Below are 26,831 nucleotides of genomic sequence, written 5' to 3'. Positions count from 1 at the left end.
CCCCTCCCACCTTGACTGACTCTTTACTTGCCTGCCCCATCCCCAGAGGCCCTAATGCAGTGGAGGAAACTGACTGTGGGTGCCACAACCAGACAACCCCGGCTCCTGGAGGAGGGGACCTGCCTGCATGGTGCAGCAGGTAAGAGCTCCGACTGGGGCTGGGGCGTGTGCTGCGGGTAGACCTCTGGTGCAAAACTCGGGAGGGGAGGGAGGAGCCCCTCCACCCTCCTTAAATGGCGCCCCTGGCCAAGGCTCCCACACAGCTACTTGTGTCAGCCCCAGGCCATTTCATTTTTCAAAAGGACAAATCTGGACAACTAGTGGCTGGCTCTGCTTCTTAGGGACACTCCCTTTGCTTAAAAATGGCCTGTAAAAGAACAAAAAAGGGGTTGTGGCCTTTCTGCTGCATTATATTGTGAAAAGCAGAACTGGAAGTTTTTTCTTTTTTCTTTTCCTGTTTAGTTTTAATGTAGTAAAAATTCAGGTTTTGTCTCCCCTCCTTTTCCTGGAAAAATGTCTGAATGGCTGGAGAAACAGGAGGTTTATGATCTCAGTTACTATGGCAATTAGACTGAGAGAGGCAGTGATTTTTTTTTTCTTTAATGTGGTTGGTTTAAAAATGGAGGGGGCGTTTGTTTTATTTAAAACCTACTTAATTGAGATGCTTGAAAAAAGGAGTAAGAAGAAAAATTCTTTAGTGGAAGTATCATAACCCTCATACCTTTAATCAATGGCTGATCCAGACTTCTGGGTCTTCTAAAACAAGCCTATAGCAAAATGGGGAAGACTAGACTTGACATTAGTTACAGTTCTAATGCATGAAACCAGCAGGGGGGAAAAAATAGAACTTTTTTTTAAAAAACCAACCATTTAGGGTTTCTTTATACTTCATGAACAAGAAAAAGTTGTACATGTCCAACTTCATTGTTAAACTCACCTTAAATCAACACTTTGCCGGCCTTCAGTCCTGGCCCTGAGGCAGCTGAGCTAGACTGGGTAGCAATCAGTCCCAAAATGCTCCTGAAAACCCCTGTTAATCAGTGGAGATATCTCACCCAAGGAAAAATACATGGTTGAAATAGGAACAACATTTGAAAATGAAAAAAATAAACAAAATAATAGAGGAATTTTTTGAAAAAATTTTCATTTTCTAACTAGCTATAGAGCTGGCTGAATTTTTTTCAAGTTTTGTGAAAAAAAGTTATTTTTCAAAAGTATTCCACAATTCTCTCCTCCTTCTTTCCCTCCCCTTTTTGTTGTCGACAGGACTGCTGCTAGTAAAGTCACACATTATTCTCTTCCAGAGCAACCTGTAACCCCATTCATCAATATAATACTGGATTAATTTTTTCCTTCACCTTTATGTATTTATCTCCCAGTGTGTCATGAATCCATTCCTAAATATACATGAAATAGCACCCACTGATTTCATTATTAGTAATGAAAATTAAGCATTAATTAATACGTTTTTTTTTAATATGTGACCCTAACTAGAATCCTGCTCACTTTCCGATGGCTGTTTTGGAGCTGTGGTGCTAAAAGAAATGGCCTAAATTTAGGCCATGTCTACACTACCACTTATAATGATAAAATTTACGTCGCTCAGAGGTGTGAATATTCCAGCCCCTTGAGTGACATAAATTACGCTGGCATAAATGGGAGTGTGCACAGTGCTATGTTGGGAGAGGAGTTTCTCCCATTGCCCGTTAGGGGTGGTTTAATTATGCCAAAGGGAGATCTCTCTCCTGTCATCTTAGGGCTTGGCTACACTTGCAAGTTAGAGTGCATAAAATCAGCCCTAGGCACCCTAACTCCTGAGGTGTCCACACTGGCAAGGCACTTAGAGTGCCTGGACTCCGGGGCTGGAGCGCTCCTGGTAATCCACCCCCACGAGAAGCATAGAGATTGCTGCGCCCTGGCTGAAACGCCCAGGTGTCAGTGTGGACAATGTGTTGCATTACTGTGCTGTGATTGGCCTCTGGAAACGTCCCATAATCCCCTGAAGTCAAGTGGCCACTCTGGTCATTGTTTTCAACTCGGCTGCAGGCATGCGGATATCCCCTTTCAAAGCTCCGTTTCTGATAGCCGGCATGCTTATCTGCTCCAGGACACAAAGCAAACCATTACTGTGGACTGCTCTTGCTGCAGAGGCAGGCGTTTGTGCGTGTGTGTGTGTGAGAGAGAGAGGGGAGGGGGGTGGGTCTGCTGCTGTCTGAACTTACAAGACAGCATGCTGACACACTCTCTGCCCCCCAAAACACACTGTCTCTTCCCCCACAGACACACAACACACTCCCTATCACACTCCACCCCGCCATTTGAAAAGCACGCTGCAGCCACCTGCATACTGGGATATTGCATACTGGGATAGCTACTACAATGCACTGCTGAGCTCCCGTGTCCTGGGCAGCAGGGGCGGATTTACCATGAAACACACAGTGCCCTGGCATGGGGCCCCCCAACAACAGGGGGCTCCAGGGCTGGGCACTCGGGCAGCTCAGCATCGGCGCACCTCCTGCAGGGGGGCTGCTCCACAGGAGGGGGGCTGCAGGGGTAGAAGCTGTGGGGAGCAGGAGAGCAGGGAGGGAGGCTCACCCACAGCCTCAGGGGAGCATGCAGAAGGTGCGGGTGGCGGAAGGAGCACAGGGCAGACGCACAGCCGGCCAGAGAGAAGCAGCGCTTTGATGGGGAAATCGCTGCTTCTCTCCGGCTGCGTGGCTGCCCCTGCTCCACCTGAGTCCTCCAGCCCGTGCTCGCAGGGCTGGATTCAGAAAGGGGGCGGGGTTTTAGGGGCTGAAGCCTGCAGCCCAGGGCTCTGGGGCCCACTTAGCCTGGGCTGCAGCCCCTAAAGCCCCTGCGTTCCGGCCCTGCCTGGTGGGGAGTGACTCCGAGAATCACAGCCAATGGGAATTGTGGGGGGTGGTGCCTGTGGGCAAACACAGGGCAGCACGGAGCCACCTGAACTCCCCGCACCAAAGGGGAGCTGCCCCAGGTAAGTGCTCTGCACCCCCCTGCCCCAGCCCTGAGCCCCCTCCCACACCCTAACTCCTGGCCAGACCCCCCCATCCCCAGTCTGTTCCCACACCCTAACTCCTGGCCAGACCCCCCCATCCCCAGTCTGTTCCCACACACGAACTCCCACCCAGACCCTGCACCCCAACCCTGAGCCCCCTCCCGCACCCTAACTCCCACCCAGACCCTGCACCACCAGTCCCAGCTCACTCCCGCACCCTAACTCCCTCCCAAACCCTCCACCTCCAGCCCTGAGCCCCAGGAGGAGAATGCAGAAACAAAATGAAGGGGGGGGGCAAAAATGAAGCTGAGCACAGGGCCCCACTAACTCTAAATCCGCCTCTGCTGGGCAAAGTCCTTTGAGGCTGGGGACTCCACTCCCCAGCAGTGCTTCCGCCAGTGCCCCCCTGCCTTCCTGGGGGGACTCTTGCAAGGAGGCTGCTGCCCCCTGAGAAGCCCAGGAGGGGCAGAGACTCCCCAGTGCTGGCAGTGAGGAGAGAGGTGAGGAGTCAGGGACTGGAGAGGTATCACCCTAGCTACCAGGACATCATCCCTGGGTAGGGGGGATGTAGAGAGCATCGCCACCAGAGATTGTGGGGGCAGGGAGTGGGGGATGCATTACTCCAGATGTGTCATCCTTAGGTTATGGGGAAACATGGGAGGCATCCTTCCAGATGGGTGGGCAGGGACTGGTGGGGGGGATGGCACCCTCGGATAAGAGGGGCCATGGCGGGGTGTCACCCCCCCAGGTGGGGGGGGCAGGGACTTGTGGGGGCATCACTATCAGATAACAGGGGACATGGGGGGGGGTCACCCCACCCAAATGGTGGGGGCAAAGACTGGTGGGGGGGCATCACCCCCAGATGGGGGGCCAGGGAGAGAGATTCTCCCCCAGCAACAGGAAGCGAGGGGGAGGAGTGTGGGGTCGGGGAGGGGATTCCCCTGCTCTTCACCACCTCCCAGTTGCCTGGCAGGGGAAATCCCCCTGTGGGATGGGCAGGTGGAGGAATCCTAGTTGTGGGGAACTCACATTGGGGTCCTGCCCCTTTCCGGGTGGCAAAAGTGGAGTTAGCCAGGTTTGTCCCTGCAGGGTGCAGGAGGATCCACAGGGAGGGGTGCGTCTATTGGGCCCTCCCTGGAGTGGAGGGAGGTATCTTGGGGGGAATCCCCATGGACAGTATGGGGGGGCTCTATCAGTCCCTCCCTTGGTTAGGAGGTGTGGGATCATGGGGAGGTTCCCTATGGGGCGTGGGTCTGTCAGTCCCTCCCCCAGGCAGGTGGTGTGAGATCTGGGGGAGGGTCCCTTACAGGAGGGCGCTGGATCCTGGGGGTTTCCCTAAAGGGAGTGTGGGGGTAGGGGGGAGTATGGGGTTCTGTCGAGCCCTCCCCAGGACGGGTGTGGGACCCTGGGGGATTCCCTGTGGAGGGGTGCAGGGAGGGTGTCCCTGGGTGGAGTGTGTATTGGTGTCCATTGGTCCCTTCCTAGGGCAGGGGGTGCTGGAGCTGGGGGGGTTCCCAATGGGAGTGTGGGAGGGGTCTGTTGGTCCTTCCCAAGAGTGAGGGGATGCAGGGTTGGCCTGTCAGTCCCTCCCCAGGATGGTCGGGGTCCATGGGGGTTCCCTATGAAGTATGGGGGAGTCTGCAGGAGTGCAGGATCTGGGGGGGTTCCTATGGGCATGCGAGGGGGGGGGGAGATAATCTCTGAGAGTGAGGGGTGGGAGGGGGCAGGATCTGGGGAGGGGATCTGTTGGTCCCTTCCCAGGGCAGGGCTACAGGATCTAGGGAGGTCCCTATGGGGTGCAGGGGGTTCCTAGAGGGTGAAGGGGAGATCTGTTGGTCCCTCCTTAGGGCAGGGGGGATGGGATATGGGGGGGTGGTTGGTCCCCATGCAAGTGCAGGGGTGTCTGTGAGGCTGTGGAGGGGGTCTGTCAATCGGTAAATCTGAAAGTTAGACCTAAACCCACTATTAATAATATTAAGCCCCCCCTACACCTCCCAAATATAGAAGTCAAACTATGCCTATGTCTAAAGCCCATCCTTTTTGCTATACTTTAACTTCACACAGCCTCCCACAGGAGATGAAAGTTGGACCAGACATAGTGTTCACAGCACTGAAAACTATTAGAGGGTTATCCAGGCTGTCTCTCTCTCTCTCTCACACACACACACTCATCTAAAAATGCATCATTACTTTAACAATTTAAAACTTTGGCTCCCAGCACATCCTCATAAAGAGGTAACAAACTTTGTGTTTATTTTGTATCCTGTATCTGTATGCTGATAGAGATACTGATAATTTTATAGGGAAAATGCCTATGCCCAGTAACTCATTTAGTCCTCTCTCTTATTTCAGATTTCCTTGCAGTGTCTACCAGCCTACCCACACTTAGCTATGAAAAGAGATGAACTAAACATACCCACAAACTTTTAAATACTTACTGAAAAGAGGCAAAAGAAAAATTCCTACCTGTGTTGAGCTCGGTTCAAGAGGAAACTATCTAATACAGAATGTCTTTGTTCTTCAGCTTGTCACCAGCTCCACCCACAATACATGACAGAAAACAGGAGAAATGAAAGTAACTCAAAAGCTTACCACTGGTGGCAGCACTGTGAATTGATTTTGCAATGCAATACATTTTCTTTCTTTTACACTTTTGTCACTAACTCCATCCACATTCTCAGGCAGTAATCAGGGGAAATGAAACTAACTGGAAAGAGTATCCTTAGCATCACTGTAAATTAGTTTCACAATGGAATTCATGTTTCTAGAATCAGTGTTGCATTTACTCTCACATGTTGTATTTATATATGGCAGGGGTGGCCAACCTGAGCCTGAGAAGGAGCCAGAATTTACCAATGTACATTGCCAAAGAGCCACAGTAATACGTCAGCAGCCCCCCATCTGCTCCCCAGCCCCAGGTGCCTCCCGCCTGCCGGCAGCCCCCACCAATCAGCACCTAATCAATCTTAATGCTCCCCCGCACATTCAAAAACCAATTTCCTCCACAATCCCAGTCAATCTCCCCAAACACACAAACTTGAGCCTACTCCCCTCAATCCATCGTCTCTTCAGCCTCCAGCCTCTTTTGTCCTGGTCGTCTCCTCTCCATGCAGCATCCCTAGCTCCAGGTTCCTTCTCTACTTCCCCTTACTCCCATCCAGGCTCCCTGGCCTCTTTTCTCTTCTTTCCACACTCCCCCAGTTCTCCACCCAAATTCCTTTTTTTCTGCCAGGCTAATCTCCCATTGAGGGTCCCCAGCACCAAGGTCCCCAATTCATTCCCCCTCTCAGATGCAAAAGTATCATTATTATTAGGGCTGGGTGGGAAATGGTTTTTCCCTTCCCATGAACATTTCAAGATATTGAAAAATTGTCCCATCCTGAATCAGGATGTGTAGGGTTCCTCGGGTCTCCTTTGAGGAGCCCCCTCCAGTGGCAATGGGGAATTGGTGCTTGCATCAAGTGGGGTGATCAGTCATCCTGGTTTGCAGCTGAGCCATGGGGCAAGTGGCAGTTCTGGCCTCCTGGATGGGGGCTAGGCTAGGCTAGTAAGAAGTCTGTGGCTCAGGGCTCCTGCCCAAGGGCTAAACTGACAAATAGTCAATAGCTCAAGCCTTCTGCAATGCGCTCTCTGTGGGATATTTAAGTAGTATTTTAATTCCTCTGCCCAGAGGCGAAGCGAGGGGCGGGCACACAAGGTCACATGCCCCCAGACTTCTGTTACTATTTGCCAGCCCCGCTCGGTCACATGGTGCGGCTGGGCCTCCTCCTGGCGCAGCAGCTGGTGGAGCTGGTGAGCTGGGAACTGCACCCCACAGGGAGAGGCAGGAGCAACAGCTGGGAGCTGCAAGGAGGGAAGACTGAGGGTAATGGGGAAGAGCTGCTTGCGGGGGGGACGGGGACATTTAAATTGTGCCCCCCCCACCACTATTGGCAGGTACAGGTTGTCTCTGCCTCTGCCACTTTGGCCTTGTAGAAGTTGGGAGGGCGAAGGTTCTGGCGCCCTTGTCATAAGGTCTTAGATCATCACACGAAGAGGAATCCCATTCTGCTTCCTGTGTCAGGAAGCCCATCAGATGCGGGGGTGGGCTCTGTCCCCCAGGATGTTCCAAGGTGTCGCTCACATAGTGGCGAGGGAGAGCAGTTCACTGCTGAGCCATCTCCCTCCGTGATGAAGAGCCCTGGCTTCATCCGTGGTAGATCTTCACCAAAAGAGCTGAGGAACTCAGGTGAGAGCTGGACCCTCCCAAGAATGAGGGACATTAATATGGGACAGCACTTACAGGGACATTCCTGCCCCTTCCCCATATGTGTGCAATTATGCCCCCTGCCATATGTATCCCCAGTCTCTCCCACTGTCACCCCCCCCCACACACACACACACAGTGTGGGGGAAGACAGAAGCCATCCATGCCCCCCACATCCATGAAACCCTTAGTAATGTTCTCCATGTAGGCCTTTTGACTCCCCATCAGCAGAGGGGGAGACATGGAGCTGAAGCTGTCTGAGACACTGTCACCAGCTCTATTCCAGTGGCTCCATCCTTGTCTGGTGAGCCTTCTGCAGATCAGCAACAGGGATTCCCACTCTGCCAAACCTGAGGTGATTCATCATCACAACAGGCAGCAGGGAGGCTGATGATGTCCCTTGGAGCCGGAATGCTTATGAGGGGAGCCAGAGATGTGTCCCCAAACTTCTCTATAATTGCAATCTTCCCAGCTGCCTGCATTTGATCTCATTCTCCCTGCCACACACCCCTCCTCTCTCTCCTCCAATTGGGAGGATTCAGTCCCCTGTTCAAGTCTTTGGCTGGGGAAAAAAATCTGTTTCTCCAGTGAGTGGGTTTGGGATCAAGTTACACTTTGGGCTCTATCTCTGCAATGAAAAAGGCAAGAGAACTACTTTTTGTTTAAAGGAAGTGTATTGTTCCTACTGTGCCTGACAAGCTCTCCTAAGCATACCAGATATGAAGAACCACAGCATCCTCCCAAGCTGTATGGCCCAGTAGCTAGGAAACCAGAGTGAGACACAAAAGAGCTAAGTTCTAGTCCCAGCTCTGCCAATAAGCTTGTGTGACCTTAGGCAAGTCACTTCACTGCCTTGTGTCTTCCAACTCCCCCCATCTTTGCTGTCTTCTCCAGTTCAATTGTAAGCTCTGTGGAGCAAGAACTGTCTCTCATTATTTGTTTGCACAGTGCGTAGCACAATGGGGGCCCAATACCTTTTGGAACCTCTAGGTGCTACAAATAATTAATAGTAATGTTGATGATTAGCTTCATAAAACTATATTTTGGTATTGTGCACCAGATATCATCTAGGGGAATCCATCCAGTGACATTAATTTTATTTCTCTACTGTTTTTTTTCCCACTACAAAATTGCCAAAAAAAACCCAAAACTTTAGAAACTGAAAAACCCCTCTATTGTTATGGCATTATAAATCAGCAAGCTCATGTCCAAATCACTTTACATTTTCCAGAAGAATTCAGTGGCAGCCCAAGACTTAACCTATCATCAATTTGGAGGCTAAGCTGTCTTTCTCTTTTTAGTATTATTATTAAAAGGGGGGGGGGGCAAACTCAGACTTATCATGAAAACTCAGCAGCATCTTTATGTAGCAACTGGTATAGCTGCATAACAGGAGCAAAGATGAGGAAAAAAGGATGTGACAGCTAGCAGTGAGTAAACAAAAATTACTCTGTGTATTGCAGTTTAATGAGAAGCTCCTCAGACCTTCTCTTTTTTTGCTGTTGGATTGCTCCCTTTAACAGCAATTTCACAAGAATTCTCTTTTGGCAGTTTATAATTTTATCCATTCTTCCCTTTTAATCACCTCAAAATGACATGGATGCAAACTTCTCTGGGGCTCATGCACATTCGGTCATTCATGGGAGTTTTTCCTCTTTGCCTACATCAGTTTCAGTTTCCGTGCTTCAGACCCAAGAACTGAAACTTAAATTTAGCAGAGCGGAAGAAAACAGAAGTAAGAAGACAGTGATGGGGGAGGTGAGAAGAGAGAAAAAAGAGTGGGTGAAAGAGGGTGATAGAAAATGACGTGGAGAGAAAGGAGGGAGACTGGAAAGAGAGGGAAATGTGATAGAGAAAGATAGGGGAAAGGGAAAAGGAAGAGGAAAACAGGGGAGGGCAAGACTAAGAACAGGGAGGGGAAGTTATAATCCCTGAAGGAGAGAGGAAGGAAATGGAAGGGGAAGTGCTGGTATTCCCCAATGCTAGATGGTTGGGCTTGTTGCTGTTGAAGATGAGCTCTGGGGCATTTATTCCAGTGCTCCTAGTACAGGGAGGCAGCTGCAGACATTGCGGGGGTGCAATGTGCTGCGCTCCCAGGTTCATTGCCAAGAATAAGGTACACGTCTGGCCCCCTACAAGGCCTTTCCAGCAGTGTCTTTTATTGACTGTTCCAGGAGGGCCTCCCAACTCAGTAAAGAATCTGCTCTTAAGCCTACATGCCTTTCCCAGACTTGAAGTATGAAGGGTAGTAGCTGGGCTAGGAATGGTGGGAGCCTGGTGTTGGTGTTTAGAGGGGAAGCTGAGAAGGTTGGCACATCTTGGAAGTGACTCTATAAAGGACCCTAGGAAAAGCTTCTGCTGGGAAATAGTTTCATACAAATGAAGTAGTGCACCCTTCATTTTAGAGCCTAAGGAGTAGCAGCAGGCCAGGAAGGTAGCTTGTCATTTCCTCCTGAGAACTAACATGTTCATAACTATCAGAGAGACACTTAGGCACTGATCATAAAAGAGACAGCTGTAATTTGCATGAATGAGCCACTCCCTTTGGAATTGCTCTACAAAGACCTAAGACCCTTGATAAGGGGATTGTATATGCTTGAAAAAAATAGCATTAATGGAAACAAAGTTGGAATATCATGTTTTCAAAGGCCAGGACAAATTAAAAGCTAAAGGCTGTCACTACCTCTTTAACGTGGCTATGATCTGCATCTTTTTATATAAATACATTTTTATAAACAACAATATTTTGAAGTTAACATTTAAAAAGGAAAACAAGAATAGAAAACATACATCTGTACAAAGTAGCTGAGTTAACTTTGGTGGAGCATCCATAACTTCAGGAATTTCATAATGACACCAGAGTGCTTGAATAGTTCAGCCTTAACATTAACTGTTTATTTCATTGCACTAGTATTTGAATGGGGTAAAAAGAAAACTGAGGGGTTTTGGCTTCACCAATGGAGTTTGTAGCTCCTTGGCCCTGCGTTTATGCTAAAAGCTCCTTGGCTCAAACAATGGTCTCCTCTGTAGAATTTATAAACATTGCAGGGTATTGGCCATAGCAACTCAGAGCTGTTTCTAAGGCCCCGATTCAGGAAAGCTCTTAAGCAAATCGTTACATTCATCTCTATTCAGGACTGCACTTAAGCCTATGCTTAAGCCCCACTGACGTCCCCACATACAAATAAGCTAAGTTTCTAGCTTCTGCCATTTTTCAGCTCAATGTAGCTAGCTGCTAAAACCAGATAGCTTAAAGTGTGTTTTCCTAGTACTCAAAATTCAAAAACAATTCAGCTGATTCTACTAACATTTTTCTACAAGGGGAAATGTTGGACTTACCCCTCAGTTTTTCTTCTCTGATAAAGGCATGAGTCCCTTCCTTGCAGTCTCTGGAGGCAGAGTTCTTAAGTGTTACTCCTGTAATTCGGCACCAAAAAATTAAAAATTCTGTGCACAATATTTTAAAATTCTGTATGTTTTATTTGTCAAAATAACACAATATAATCACGCCACTTTCAATTATTTTGGTAATTTATTTCAAAATGCCTGTCAGCAAATATGTCTGTAACAATACAGACAACAAAAAAGATTCAGGAAATGTTTTTTGACAAATAAATTCCTTACTAGGCAAATGAATACAGAACTCTGAGTAATAATTCATTTAAACTACAATACAGAACCGTATTTCCCACATCCCTCAGAAGCAGTGCAAAGGCCTGGGGGAGTCAGGGCTTTGGAGCTGTGCTCCGGCTCCGCTCCAGCTCCAGGCAAAAACCTGCAACTCCACTGCTCCGAAGCTGCTCCAGCTCCGGGCTCCGCTCCAAAGCCCGGGGGGCAGTCGGTGTAACAGAGGAGCTGAGGGAGAGGGAAGTAATTGCCGGGAAGGAGCCTGGCAGTGAAACTGGAGGGTTCTTGGGTGTGAGTGGGAGAAATATGAAAAAGGGGTTTTTTTGGAGGGGGAGGGATGGTTTGGGAGTTGGGGAGCCTCCCCCATGCAAACCCTGGCTGATCTCTAGCCGCTCCCATTCAGTCAGGCACATCTGCCTCGTCCCCATGTGTCCCTGCACCCTCCTCCCCCCCCATCCCCATATGTCTCTGTATCCCCAATCAACCACCCTTCACCCCTCAGCCCTATACGGTCTTGCTCCACATTTCCATTTAGCCCCTGTCCCAGTCTGTCCCCCCCACTAGCCCTTTTGAACCTCAGTCGGTGACCCCCCAGCAGCCGCGCATGCATCATCCACCCACATGTCCCATGCTTCCTCACCTGGCTCCACGGGCACGGTGCTGTGAGGAATGCAGCCAGCTGTTGGCTGCTACTGCTGGTCAGCCAGCTGCTCTCTGTTCTGGTGCCACCTCATGGGCAAAAGGTGTAACTGCAGTGCCTCTCCAGCCAAATGTATTTTCTGCAGAGAAAAAAATTCTGCATGGGACATGAATTCTGTGCATGCGCAGTGATGCAGAATTCCCCCAGTGGTAAAATAAGACTTCAGTTTCTGGAGCTAAGTAGAGCCAAGAAAGCTTCCACACCACCCGACTGTCACCAACACTAATGATAGGTCAGTCTATGCCCATTTGCTCCTCAGCTCTTCCATGGTGGCTAACAAACACAGGTCCACCTGAACTATGTATACTGTACTTCTCTACCACCCCTTTGGGTAGGCTATTGAACTGTCTGATAGTATCAACCTCAGTCGCTTTATTAAAACTCATACTGTACTTGTAGAGTTTCATAGAATCATAGAATATCAGGGTTGGAAGGGACCTCAGGAGGTCATCTAGTCCAACCCCCTGCTCAAAGCAGGACCAATCCCCAACTAAATCATCCCAGCCAGGGCTTTGTCAAGCCTGACCTTAAAAACCTCTAAGGAAGGAGATGCCACCATCTCCCTAGGTAACCCATTCCAGTGCTTCGCCACCCTCCTAGTGAAAAAGTTTTTCCTAATATCCAACCTAAACCTCCCCCACTGCAACTTGAGACCATTACTCCTTGTTCTGTCATCAGGTACTACTGAGAACAGTCTAGATCCATCCTCCTTGGAACCCCCTTTCAGGTAGTTGAAAGCAGCTATCAAATCCCCCCTCATTCTTCTCTTCTGCAGACTAAATAACCCCAGTTCCCTCAGCCTCTCCTCATAACTCATGTGCTCTAGCCCCCTAATCATTTTTGTTGCCCTCCGCTGGACTCTTTCCAATTTTTCCACATCCTTCTTGTAGTGTGGGGCCCAAAACTGGACAGTACTCCAGATGAGGCCTCACCAATGTTGAATAGAGGGGAATGATCACGTCTCTCGATCTGCTGGCAATGCCCCTACTTATACAGCCCAAAATGCCATTAGCCTTCTTGGCAACAAGGGCACACTGTCGACTCATATCCAGTTTCTCCTCCACTGTAACCCCTAGGTCCTTTTCTGCAGAACTGCTGCCTAGCCATTCGGTCCCTAGTCTGTAGCAGTGCATTGGATTCTTCTGTCCTAAGTGCAGGACTCTGCACTTGTCCTTGTTGAACCTCATCAGATTTCTTTTGGCCCAATCCTCTAATTTGTCTAGGTCCCTCTGTATCCTATCCCTACCCTCCAGCATATCTACCACTAAAACCAGTTTAGTGTCATCTGCAAACTTGTTGAGGGTGCAATCCACGCCATCCTCCAGATCATTAATGTAGATATTGAACAAAACCGGCCCCAGGACCGACCCTTGGGGCACTCCGCTTGATACCGGCTGCCAACTAGACATGGAACCATTGATCACTACCCATTGAGCCCGACGATCTAGCCAGCTTTCTATCAACCTTTTAGTCCATTCATCCAGCACATACTTATTTAACCTGCCAGCAAGAATACTGTTTCATAGAAGCATAATTACAGTACACACTCACAGACACAACTTAGTCTCAACTCATTATTTATTGAGCCACATTAAGATTAGTTTCTTTGCCAGTGATTGGGCCAGGACATCAGGTGTCAAACACATACACAGGATCTCAGTCCAGCATCTAATAACTTTATATCCTCGCACTACACTTGCAAAGTGACATTTACCTTTGTTTTTTTTTAATATGTACCATACTTCCAAAATGTTAAAATAGACTAACTAGTTTCCATGGCTAAAATAAAGCACGTGGAAGAACACAACAAAAAAAGTGAGTAGGAAAGCACACATTTAAAATATACCTACACTTTTTTGTTCAGTCTCTCACTGCAATATGGTTTAATTCATTTGCCTACTGAAGGCTGTATGGTCTGTACCAGAGAGCTCATGTCCTCACTTGTTAAAATGAACACATTCAGAATGTTTTCCAGTAGCAACATAATTACAAGGAAGCATAGGAAATTCATAATGCTATACATTAAACTACCTAAAACAAGACTTTAAAAATGAAATTATGAAATGGTTCACAGATGAACATGTGACATATACATAACTGATGATGTTAAAGCAATTATGTGATTTAGCTAAACTTTGACCTAGTTCATTCAGTTTTTAAAGCCAATGTAGACAGATGCACAATTTCTAAAGGGTTATACAAAGCTCTGATTATAAATCTTTTCAGTACCAAGAACTGACATTTGAAACAGACCATTTAAAGCAGAGAGGCTACAGCACAGAAGATTTCATTAAGCGAAGGCGAGCTTGTGTCAGACGATCAATTCGTCTACTCAGAAAATGCCTCTGATCGGCAGCATCTTTCCGTTCCTGAAGAAAGAAGCTCAATTTTTCTTTTTCTTGTAAAACTTGCAGCATTGAATTCTGTAATTTATCTCCAAAGTCCTGAAGAATGTAGAATTGGATGATCAGAGGAATTTGGTTGGAGAGACGTTTACCTGCACTCTGAAAACAGAAGATGATTATAAAACATTACTATCAAAGAGAGAATATGGGAAGGGCTCTCTAGCGAAAGTCAGTAAGAAGCTATAACATTGTGTGTCAAGCGATTGTTCCTGTGAGTATATTCATGAATTCGTCTGTAAATGGTTCAGAGAGCTGAGATGCAACTTTTCCTTTTTAATCCCATTTGAAAACATGAATGAGACGCACTGCTAATTTCAACCATAAGTATTCTCAGGAGCATAAACACAAGGCAAACAAGTCACTGCTGACTACCTGTATAACCTAAATAATGCTGACATTTGCCAGCAGAGGGCCATCCACTAAATAAATACTATTGTAAAGTACAAGCTCAGAAACTCCTTCCACAGAAGCCATAGCGTGTGGCTGACCTGCTTCCACAAACTGCTGGGGGTAGTAATGGAGTGGCTCATAAGTAATTACATAGGACTGACAAAAACCTAATGTACTATCCCGAATTTCAAATCTTAGGATTCTAGTTTGAATCCCTTTAACATTATCAACCCGTCTGGCTCAAGCAGTCAAATGGGCACAGCCCAAAGTCAACTCCCAGTGTCCAGAACTTATTTTGGCATGTCTACTAGTCCTGTGAAGTACAGGGCTGCCTTAGTGCTATGCCCTAGCCTTAACGGATGTCATCGTGGGGATTTGATCACTTATTTAGAACCATGAAAGCTAACTGCTTTTTACTGAGCTAGTTCCCTCTTAATCTAACAAATCAGAGTACAACAGAGGCAGCGATTTATAATTCAGACAAGCTATTCAAGATGATTGACTAGTAGAGGGAACTTAAATGAAGGACACTTTTGTGAGAAATCTCAGTCTATTGCCCAACATTTCTCCTTTCAAATCATCAAGCTGAGGGTAAAATTGTCAAGAGTATTTAGGTGCTTAAATCCCCTTTTCAAAAGTGACACACCTAGGAACCTAATTCTCATATAAAATCAATGGCACTTAACTGCATGGGGTCTCTTGAAAAATTTGCTGAGTGTCTAATGGCTCTTTGCTGCAGATTCACTGCTCTAGTGTTATTTAACCTATTGCCAAGTGAAGCACTTTAGGACACCACAAGTCTGTGTGAGATGATATAAAAGCAAGTTCTCTTTTGCCTTTTCACCCTACCTCATAACATCTACTGATAAAATAACCACTTCTAATAACTGACATAATATGCAGGGGCGGCTCTATGTTTTTTGCCGCCCCAAGCACGGCAATCAGGCGGCCTTTGGCGGCTGGTCACGCGGATTTGGCGGCGTTTCTGCGGGTGATCCACCGGTCGCGCGCCTACCTGCCTCCGAATTGCCGCTGAAGCCGCGGGACCGGCGGACCTCCCGCAGGCATGCCACTGAAGGCTGCCTGAGACTGCTGCCCTCACAGCAACCAGCACACCGCCCCCCATGGCTAGCCGCCCCAGGCACGCCCTTGCTGCGCTGGTGCCTGGAGCTGCGCCTGATAATATGTTTGATCTCTCCATGAGAACAAAATGGAAAGTGAGGCCTGCTTGTTCAATAGCTGCCCCTAGTTTTATGGATGTACTGATTTGTATCTCCAGATACATCCATATTGTGCCATTGCACCTGCATTTTGGTGGTGGTGCATTGCTGTAGACCAGGCTGAGGCTAAAGAACTTAGAGCAGGAAAAGCAATCAAAAGGCAGATGCAGCATGCATAGGCGCCGACTTCCCCACTTTCCTGTGGGTGCTCAACCCCCCCTCTGCCCCTGCCCTACCCCCACTCCACCCCTTCCATGAGGCCCCGCCCCTGCCCCACCTCTTCCCACCCTTGCCCTGCCCCCATTTCAACCCCTTCCCCAAAGTCCCCACCCCAACTTTGCCCCCTCCCTGCCCCTATTCCAACTCCTTCCGCAAATCCCCTCCCCGTCCCCGTCTCTTCCCCTGTGCGTGCCACGTTCCCACTTCTCCCCCTCCCTCCTGGAGCTTGCTAATGCCGCCAGACAGCTGTTTGGCAGCGGCTGGGTGGGAAGCTGGGTAGGCGGAGGAGCAGGGACGCGACCCGTTCAGGGGCGGAGGAGGAGGAGCAGGAGGTGGTGGGGCAGGGGGTGGGGGGTGAGGGGAGCTTGGCTGCCAGTGGGTGCAGAGCACCCACTAATTTTTCCCTGTGGTTGCTCCAGCCCTGGAGCACCCACGGAGTCAGCGCCTATGGCAGCATGATGAAGCAAGCCTCTGTTATACACTCAACCTGTAACTATACCTACATAACAATTCTGTACATTGATACTGTACTGTACATGCCTTTCACATCACGTCTAAATTTGCCCATAGACATTTTGCATCGGCTGTTCAAAATTCCAGTTAATACAAAAAGACGTTAGCCATGGACATCAAGGGGGGGATTATATGGCTTATAAATGTTACCAGTGTTTTCTTAAATTAAAAACTGTAAAGGGAACGGGATTAGTACATGCTGCAGTATTTGGAATGGAATAAAAAGTGCTGTGGTAGGAATCCATAAACTCACACTGAAGTATGCCTCCAGGTGATAAGTCATATCCTTAACGGCAGGGTGGTTCTGGACAGTTCCAAAATTGAAACTCAAGGAGACCGGGTTCAGACTGTTGGCTGCTTCCTTTGGTGTTTCTTCCCTGATAACTTTTAAGTCTTGTCTGTAAACATTGTCCTGGCAGTATACAAGCTGCTCCATTTTAAAATGGATTCTGATAATTGTTTCAGCTTCCTCTGATTGTTTCTTGCTAATGTCTTCAATTCTGTCCTGTGAAGGGGGAGAAAGGGGGGAAGAAAACTATCAAAATCCACTAAGCAACAGGTGGTACAGGTGAGTACAGGACCAGCCCCCTGTGACAGGTAACATGTGACATGGTGTCACAGGGTTCCCAAGAGCACACGGTAAGAGCCAGATTCTGGCTCCTTGTCACCTGGTGCATGGGGGCAGGAGAGGCCACATTGCCTTGTGCCCCCATTACACTTGTGGACAGGAAAAGCCAAAAGCCTGCCGCTTGAGTTCCCTGAGAACAAAATCCACACCTTTGGCCACGCCCAACCAACCAATCTTCAGCCAGGCACTGAGCATCTAATAGTTCAGCTATAGCAACCCCTCCTCTCTGGCCTTCCAGATTCCTTACCCTTTCAATCCACCCAAAACTTTAGTGGGAAAATCATCTACCTGTCCTCAGTGCTACAATTACATTCAAACCTTCTTAAAATCCTTTCACAGGATCCACATTGCCTCCCGAGCCAAATTCAGCTTTGTTCTCAGCTTCAAGGACTTCCACAAGGTAGTGCCTTCCTTCTTCCCCATCTGCTCTTGTCTCCTTTAATCTCCCTGCCCTCTTTGCTCAGACAAAGTCACTTACCTGATTGCGGCCTGATTTTTCAAAGCTGCTGAGCCCCTGCATCTCCCAGAGATTTCAAAATGACTTTTGAAAATTAGGCCATAAATGTCTCTATCTTTTGTATGCCTCTGGGCCTTCTTTCAGGCAGTTCCCTGTGAGTGGCAGCCCTTTCCTGACTGTCCATTTGTGGCTTCCAACCTCTCTCTCAAAGTCTTTTCTCAAATCTTAGTTCTTCAGTGACCATAATCGCATTTAAAAGGAAAAAGAAAAAAAAAAAGAGTTCCCCCCCACATGATATATATAAATCTCCTAAGCAGCCCCATCATCATATTGTCTTTGGCCTTTCCACTCCCTGTGGTGTTGTTTTCTGTTCCTGGCTTAACACAGGCACTGCAAAGACTTATACGCATGCTTGACTTTAAGTAGTCCCATTTAACTCTCTGGGAGTACTTACATGCTTAAGTCCCTGCAGGAATGAAATCTGAGATTGTAAACTCTTTGGGGCAGGGACTCGATCTTTGTTGTGTGCAGTGCTGTGCACATATATAGTGTAAAGTATAGTGCAATCCATTCAAGAAACTGGGAAATGTACAGTTTATAGCAATGACAATGTTACTGGATGATGTAACAAACCTTAATTTCTCCTGTGTATAAAAATTTCCATTTATTTACAGTTTCTCTGTTACCTTATTGCACAACATATTCATAAAGGTGCAGGAATCTCCACAAGTTGCTTAAAGGTACAACAATCAAATAACTGACTGATCAAGAGTGAAGGAGTAACATGTAGTTCTATATACAATACATTATGCCATTGAGTATTGCTTGTCTTATATCAGGTTACATAAAATCATAGAAGTGTCAGATTAGAAGGGACCTCAACAGGTCATCTAGTCCAATCCTCTGCACTCAAGGCAGGACTACACAATAATTAGACCATTCTTAATGGATCTTTGTGTAACCTGTTCTAAAAACCTCAGAAGATGGAGATTCCACACCTTCCCTTGACAATATTTTCCAGTGCTTAACTACCTTGACAGTTAGGAAGTTTTTCCTAATGTTCAACCTAAACTTCCCTTGCTGCAATTAAAGCCCATTGCTTCCTGCCCTGTCCTGGGAGGTTAAGGAGAACAATTTTTCATCTTTGCCCTTGTAACAACCTTTTATGTACTTGAAAACTTCTGACGTCCTCCCTCAGTCTTCTCTTCTCCAAACTAAACAAACCCAATTTTATCAAGCTTCCCTCATAGGTCATGTTTTCCAGACTTTTGATCATTTTTGTTGCTCTTCTCTGGACAGCATGTGGTGTCTCACCTTAGCAGCTCTGTTAAGATTTTGAAAATCCTCAAAATGATCTTTGGAAACCTCTGTGAAAGATTTTCGGACAATTTCTGTGGGGAGAAAAGAGACAAAAAATAAAGGACTGAGCTACTGGTAGTACAAGGTTTATGAAAACTGGTCATTCTCCATATCTAGCCAAAGGACACTGTCATTGAGTTATGCCTCATCTATTCAATTTTTAATCCCTCCTGGTCATATCTATGATGATTTTTTATTTTCCTATCGTGGTCCATTTCTAACTTTTTCAGAAATAATGTCCATTTAGGAATTTTGTACTGTCAAAGTCTGAATACCGGGCATAGAGGTTTGAGGTCTAAAGATCAGTCTCATGGCTTGAAACTGGTTTGATTCAGATTCATTTTCCCCTGCCTGAAGCAGCCAAGATACAGCTCTTGCCATGTCAACCAAAATCTAGACAAAACAATATTTCTGAAGCTTGGGATAAACGTAGTAAATGAAACTCACCAATTACTTTCTTCAGCATCTCAATAGCTGGTTTTTCTAGTGCCATGATTCTCTGTCTTACAATGGCCTCAAATGTCTTGTAACTGGTAAACCCTGGGAGCTCTCTTCCACGATACTGTTCTTCAAATCTCCACACTTCATGTTGTATAGTTTTTCTATCTATAATATTAAAACAACAGCACTATTTTAATATAACAAATCTAATGAATTTATAAAGACAATTATGGACTTAAAGTGGAAGTTTAGTTCTTTGTTCTGAAGACACTTTTAACTGGAAGAACTAATACACAGCTCATCATTTAAGCAAGTTCATTTTTGTAGAATTAAGCCAAAATATGCCATTACTACTTCTAAGAATGAACTGTTTCACTCATTGAGATGACCATATAAACTAATGGAAACAGGAACATGGGCCAGTATTCTGATCCAGTACAGCAACCCCTATCTGTCTGATACCCTCTCAGCAGTGGCCAATACATGATGCTTTAGAGGAAGATGTAAAACAATTTGACAGCCACATATAAGGAAGTCTAATCTAAACTTCCTGGAACACTCAAACAACATCGTCACTAAAACATTGTTAACATTGAAGAAATTTGCCACCCTAAATAATATTGTTCCTCTTTGACTGATACATGTGTACCTCACATCCACATTTACTAATGCTTTAAAGGTGTCAAATCTTGACTTATTGTGGGTAGATATAGGAATTGTAGCATAATCATGCATGACTGGAGGCAGGAAGTACACAGGTAACGCTGCATTCAGTTCTTAAGGACCATTCCTCTCAGAAACTCCAAGAGATTTCAAATACTTATGGGCTTATAGTCAAACACTACAAAAAAAATTGTGGTGTAGTTTCTGTCAAATAGATTGGAGTTTGAGAGGCAAAACTTTAGAAGGATGGTGTATAGGGGTTTGTAAAATTAATTAGTCAACCAGAAAAACATCTTCCAATGTACTTTACAATAGAGAGCCCAAAAGCCTGCATAATTTAGTAAAAGTCCTGACTGTTCCATTTATCTGCTATTTTTAATATTTATTCCAGCTCTCTAATGATCTGCAACTAGAACTGTTAGATGAACTTACCTTGCAATGACGTCAGCTATATAAACAATAATACCTGCCTCATACACAGTTCTTTTCGTGGGTAGATCTCAAATTACTTTCTAAAGAAAGGCAGAAGTATCATTATCTCCATTTTACTTGCAATGCAGGTGCACCTCCCATTCACACACACAAGCGCTTCAATTGATTCTCAAAGGGAATAAGTAACATCATAAAGAAACTAGTTTTTACTGGCTTTCTCCTCTTCTATTTTTCCTGTGTTTGTGTTCACTTGCTATCTCCTCTTTTCACCTGTTTTCCTATTTTTTTCACTCACCTAATATCTTTAGATTAACTGGCTCTGGGTATGTGGTGGGATAGGACAGATTAGACCATAGAAAACACCTGTGTCTAAATGTAGTTGCCCCTCAGTGACATGTACCCCTGCATCAATTTTGTAACTATTCATTTAGAATTACATTTAGCAATGTTTATGTAGACATGCACGGACAGCTAAAAACGTATAGTAATAGGTGCTGCTCGACAGAAATATGTGCTTCATATTCGCCAAAAGGAAGAATTAATGGGTATTCTGAGATGTTTAGAAATGTTTTGAGCTGATGTTAAAGTTCAATTTCTGTGAGACATTCTTCTCCTTTTAGATCTGGATTCAGTAAGCAATTAGCAGACTGGGTTAACTGGGAAACATGGGTGTTCTTTAGGTGGTTATTTTATTACTCATAAATTGCTAGATTTTAAACCATAGACTTTTAAAAATCTTTTTAATATAAGTTATTCAAAGAATCAAGGGCATATTGTCAGCTGATGAAATTGTCCTTGCATCATTGACTTCAATGGAAATGGAGGGAATCCATTGATTTCAATGGAGCTATGTGAGTTCACACCAGCTGGGGATCTTGGTTGATAAATTCTCATCACTTCAAGTTTTTAATTTCATTAACATGATCTATTAGCTGTATTACAACTTCAGTCCAAATAAGTGAAGTTGAGTATTTCATAGCAGCTTCACAGGCAAGCCCCTGTACTTACCAGTCAATGCACTGTCATCAAGTATCTTCCCCCATTTTTGAAACTCTGTGCGGATTTTTGTAAACAGTCTAATTTCATTTTCAAACAACTTTTCTTCTCCCACCGCTGAACTCACGATGTCTTGATTAAACAGTTTGATTTTCTGTAATGAGATTTAGAAAAACCACTCTGAGTTCTGTAAAGGCAGCATAGCTAAGCAAGAGTGAACTTGATTCTATTTTCCTTGTGGATCAAGGCAATCTTTTATTAAATTCCAATCAGTTAGATTTATGCAGAGCCAATGAAGATTGGTGGAGTTACACAGGTATCAATGCTGAGGGCCTATTTTTTTCTGCAGAACCTATATTACTGGGAGGACATTCAAAAAGAAAAGTATCCAGATTGACTTGCAGATCTCAGGTTGAGACTGCAGCCTGGCAGTTAGAAAAAACAACCACCATCTTATATTTGTAAACTGAGGACATGTGTTATGGAAATCATTGAGATGTAACCATGGAACGCTAGAATGTCATATTGACCAAGTTCTGTCCAGCGTTGAACTGCTCTACAAGTCAATGGGATTTGTGCTGCTAACTCACGTTGATGCTTTTGAAAATCCCAACCTAAATCTTAATTCACCTCCTTTGTCCCTTTCTCTTTACCCTAAAAGCTGATCTAACATCAGCCAAGATTTTCAGAAATGGTGCCTATAACTGGCTCCTAAATCCAGATTCAGGCACCTATACAAGTGGCCTGATTTTCGTGGCAGTGGGTGGGTGCCCAGCATTTTTGAAAATCAGACCATTTGTTTGGGTGCCTATATTTGGCTTGAGGTACCCAATTTTAAACACCTACTTTTGAAAAAGTTGTTCTTTTTTTCTTTTTTCTTTTTTTTTTTAAATTTACTGCTCCTGACAGCCTTTGAGTCTGAAATTGTCTAGCTATCAGCCAGGACAGCAGATGTACGAACTTCTCCACCAGCATTCTGTCCATGTGCCTCAGTCCTGTTCTGGAGGGGTAGTTCCTTCTCAATGCTCATTTAGCCCTTGGTTTTCTTTGCTGAGAGAGCTAGCCATCAGCATGGACTGTGAGGTTTCTTTTTTCCTTACTGTGGCCACTTGTCTGCTGAGAACTGCTGAGACCACCAACTCATTTCATACAGACCACTGAGCAGCCATCATAGCAATTAGCAGTAACGATTTTTCAGAGCGAGCAATAGAGCCCGATGACAATAGCGAGGCTGGGTAGAAGCTGCCATACATTATCCTACTTTTGTTAGTTTCATTTTTCACACAGAGAGATGTGGTTTTGTTGGGGGCCAGCTAGATATGTGGATATGAAGATTAAAACCTTTGAGTAAATGTACTAATCTAAGCTTCCCCTATATTGTGTTACCCTGAAACTTATATTATGTGACCAAAGCCCTTGGCTTTCTCAGGAGCAAATTGTCTGTATTATTTCTACTGAATATTATGTTTGACCTGGTTTCCCTGTTCCATTTTGTATTGCTGCCTACTTCAAATCAAGTGCTGCAGTGGGTGGCACCTTTTTTTATGTCCGCTGCCCCGCTTTGCCCCAGGCCCCCTGAATCCTCTGGGTGGCCCTGTCAAAGACTCTAACTGAGACTCGGGTGAACTCAACCTAAGCTTTTGGGAACTCTCAGTTTCTTCTTCATACTGTTTGTGTGGGGACTGAACTGTTCAGATTTTAATTTGTTTTCATTATTTATGTTAATGTAAAACTGTGAAGATAATGCCTGTGGATTATAAAATAGCCATGTTAGGCTGTAAAAATTAAATTACTGTTATTTGTTTCTTTCTCATAAGATTTTATAAAGTTGTTACTTAAATTAATTTCTTTGGGGATTTGAATGTGGGGAGGTTGACCCTGTGCAATCCTTGCTGAAAATCCTTAGAGACTGAATTCTGGGTCTCCAGCTACTTTTCTATGGGAGTTGGGGTTTTTTAGGCACTGGAGAACCGCAACGAAGTGAACTCGAGCCCGCTCAAAGGTTCTGTTAAGAAGTTTTGTTTTGCCAAAGCTGCGACCTCACAGACTATATCAAAGGGAGGGGACTTCAAGTGACGGGGGAGGGGTGGCCCTGAGAGTGTCTGTAAAACAGCTGACAGGCTGAGAGGTCTCATTCAGAGGCAGAGGAAGCTTGTTGCAAGCAGTGTAGACTGGTTCTCCTAACTCAGAGATGGGGAAAAGGTTAGATCTGCCTGAGCTGTGGACAGAGAGGTTAAGCTTGGGTAAGGGAATATGCTGCTGGAGCCTTAGCTGCACCCCACAGGGAAAGGCAGCAGCAACAGCTGGGAGCTACAGGGAGGGGGCCGCTGCTTTCTGGGATGGGGTGGGGAGGAGAGACTGAGGGTAAGTGGGGGAGCCTTCCTCTCTGGGGAAACATGACTTGAGCTGTTCCGGGGATGGCCGAACCTTTAAATTGTGCCCTCCCCCCCCACTATCAGCACTTATGGGTCGTCTCTGCTGTCTCCCTGCAAACATATGGTAACACGTAATCCCAGAGGAGAACTTTGGCAGGGCCCAAGATCAGCTAGACCTGCTAAGTAGTACGGTTGGCAGCCAGGGAGGTGTAACCTGGAGACCCAGTCAGAGAGTGATTGGATCACAGCATCCCACCCCAAAGAGAAGTGGAGGCACGGGCCTGCATCCTGATGGGGGTGCCCTTGGGGGACTGGAAGAAGGTCTTTGTGGGAGCAGCCTATCCAGGGACTGTGGGAACAGCCATTCACCATAGTAGGTCTCAGACTTTAAGGCCAGAAAGGATCGTCGTGATCACCTAGTCTGACTTCCTAGACATCGCAGGCCACCAAATCTCACCAACCCACACCAGTAATAGACCCATAACCTCTGGATGGGGTTCCTAGTAAAGAGATAGGTGGAAGAGCTTCATCAAACTGGACACCATGAGCCAAGCACATCCATGGTTTAAATCCATGTAAGCAATGAAAGCCCTACAAAGTGTTGATGGCAGAAATGAATTTGTTCCCTTTGAAATTCCTGAGCTTATCAAAATCAGGAAAGTTTAGTAATTGTTCAGCTCTCTTTGCTGTGCCACACAACCAAATACATATTTATACTTGCATCTATTAGGAAAAACAACTTCTCGTCTTCTGCTTTTGGTGTGCCTTTGCCATATTTGAGTAACTCTTCAGTTGCTTTTTGGAGTTGAATGTTTATTTGCTCTTCTAAAGCGGGCAAAGATTTCTAGGGGAGAAAAAACAACAATACTTGTACAGTTTGGACAATTCCATTCTTTGAAAGAAATAGAACATTTCAGAGTGTGACATGGAGATTTATGAATCTTGCACTGCCCTTAAAAGTCCAGGTATGCTCTGTAGTCTAAACCAACACTGCCTTTACTGAGAAAAAAATGGGGAAGGTTTAAAGAGTGTTGTTCTTCGGTGCTTCTCTTACATAAAAAAAAAAGCAGCGTTGCTTTGCTGGTCTAGTACAGCATCCTATTTAGAGGACCAGTGCATCTCAGGAACCTTTTCATTATTATTAAACAGTTGTTTATAAAAAGCACACATAGTATCTAAAATATTTCATATTTACTGTATATAAATTATTCAGGCTTCCAAAAGTTGACAATTATGATAATAGTTCGCTCTATTTAGCACTATTCATTCATAGATCTCAAAGCTCTTTACAAAGGAAAGCAAGTATCAAAATCCCTATTTTAAAGACAGGAACATTGAGTCACGGAGAGATTACGTGATTTGCCCATGGTTAAACAGTAGGTCAGCAGCAAAGCTGTGAATAGAATACTGGTCAGCTGACTATCGCTGGGTAAAATTTTTCAATGAATAATTTATTTACCTGAAAAATGAAGATTCAGTCGACCTGATAGTTTCAGCTGGGGAAGAGCTGGACTTTTCCAATTTACTGACAAATTCCAAACATTATTGGAACCAAGCTGAGTAATTCCCCCGGTTTGGCAGCTGAATTGAAAAATCAATTATTCGCCCAGCTCTACACCTGACTGCCAAGCCAAGGCTCAGTATAGTGGACCATGTACTTCCAGATTGCCATCAGGCGGGGTAATTAAAGGCTATTCATAGAAATAATTTTTACGGGCTCAGTCCTCCAAAACTGCAGGATCGGGTCCTATTTTTTTTTAAATGGTTACTCATGTAAAGTGTTTCTTTGTTAGCTTACATTAATGTGTTCCACAAGCTCAGTTGTAAGTTTCTCTGCCAAAATGGGGATAGTAGCCTTGTTTTCATCCAGAAGAACTCTGAAACAGAACAAGGCATATGAATATAGACGCCTCGCATTTGCCAAACAAGAGAGCAGTGTCTTCCCTAGTTCTGCAACACAAAGCAGGTAAATACAGTTTCTTCAGATCAAGCAGGGGAATGCTAGTGAAGGTGCAGCCGTAGCCTCACTACATCCTGCCAAATCTGCTTTTGTGCAAGATTAGATTTGAAATGATGAGCTGTTTGCTGAACAGACTGAGAACAGAAACAGGTTCAGATCCATAACTTCAGAAAAAGATCATGAGATGAGAATATCCACATTTATTGCAGTATTATAAGAACGTATGTACTGCTATATATGGTAGGGATACTCATTCAGAACCACTTTCGGGTTCAACAATTCTCTTTATGCATGAAACGCTGAAGAGCAATAGTTTGTGGAGGACAGCGTTCTCCTAACACAGACCGTATCTTTCCTGTGAGTTTCCCCATACTTTCCAGTGGATAGAACGATATGCGTTAATGCCTGAGCCAACAAAGCACTTTAAAGACCGTGCTTAACTTGATTCCTTTGGGACTACTTCAGAGTTTAATGGTCAGCATGTTTAAAAAAAAAATTTGGATCAGGGCTTAAATCAAACTTGAATCTGAAAAGAAGTTGAGTTTAAGTTGAGAAGTTATTTGACATGTAAATTCTTTCTTACATTTTGGAAAACACTACCACACAGACAATGCAAACAAACAAAAGCCCCACCCCAAGCTAAATTTGAGGATAATTCTCATTGTGGACCTAATCCAAATCCGATGGGAGTCATCAGGAATCTTTCCATTGACCTCAATGGACTTTGGATCAGGCCCTTTAACTATTTGAAAACTACCTAAAGTGTTCATGCTGCTCAAAGAATGCTCTCTCCTTCTGGATTGCAGAGGCCAGGGTGAGCTTGTCATGAATATCTTGCTGCCCACGACATTTAACAATCATATAACCCTTCCTTAGCTGGATGACAAGGTTTTGTACGATATCAACAACCGATGACTCAGTTCCTCTGTCCACCAAATCTGGTTTTGTTAGGATCCCTGGGAAGTAATATGATGAGAAGATTAGACAAGCACAGAAATTAATGATGGGAAAGAGTATCTAGTTACCCAATGCAGCATTGTTCCCGACAGCATATGCTAAAGTGACTTCTCCAGCGGTGCTGTAAGTTCCCCCCCACCCCAACCTCTCTCTCTTCCCTTCACCTTTTTCAGGAACACCTCAGGGATATCAAATTAATAGCAGAGCTTTTACAATATTAACTTTTAATC

General features: G+C 45.4%; 1 protein-coding gene across 1 annotated transcript in view; it reads right to left on the bottom strand.

The window, feature by feature from the left end:
• LOC135894483 (interferon-induced GTP-binding protein Mx2-like) overlaps positions 1-26,831 on the bottom strand; it is a 71,381-nt gene that overhangs the window by 34,240 nt on the left and 10,310 nt on the right. The window contains exons 6-9 of the mRNA XM_065422623.1: positions 26,402-26,600; positions 25,483-25,561; positions 24,406-24,528; positions 21,322-21,463 (exon numbers count right to left, since the gene is read on the bottom strand). Coding sequence (XP_065278695.1) covers positions 21,322-21,463; positions 24,406-24,528; positions 25,483-25,561; positions 26,402-26,600 — 543 coding nt within the window. The remainder of the gene's footprint in view (positions 1-21,321; positions 21,464-24,405; positions 24,529-25,482; positions 25,562-26,401; positions 26,601-26,831) is intronic.

Source organism: Emys orbicularis, chromosome 1, assembly GCF_028017835.1.
Source record: "Emys orbicularis isolate rEmyOrb1 chromosome 1, rEmyOrb1.hap1, whole genome shotgun sequence".
NCBI lineage: Eukaryota > Metazoa > Chordata > Testudines > Emydidae > Emys > Emys orbicularis.
Note: the sequence above shows the minus strand (reverse complement) of the source record. Positions and strands in the feature narration are given on the sequence as shown.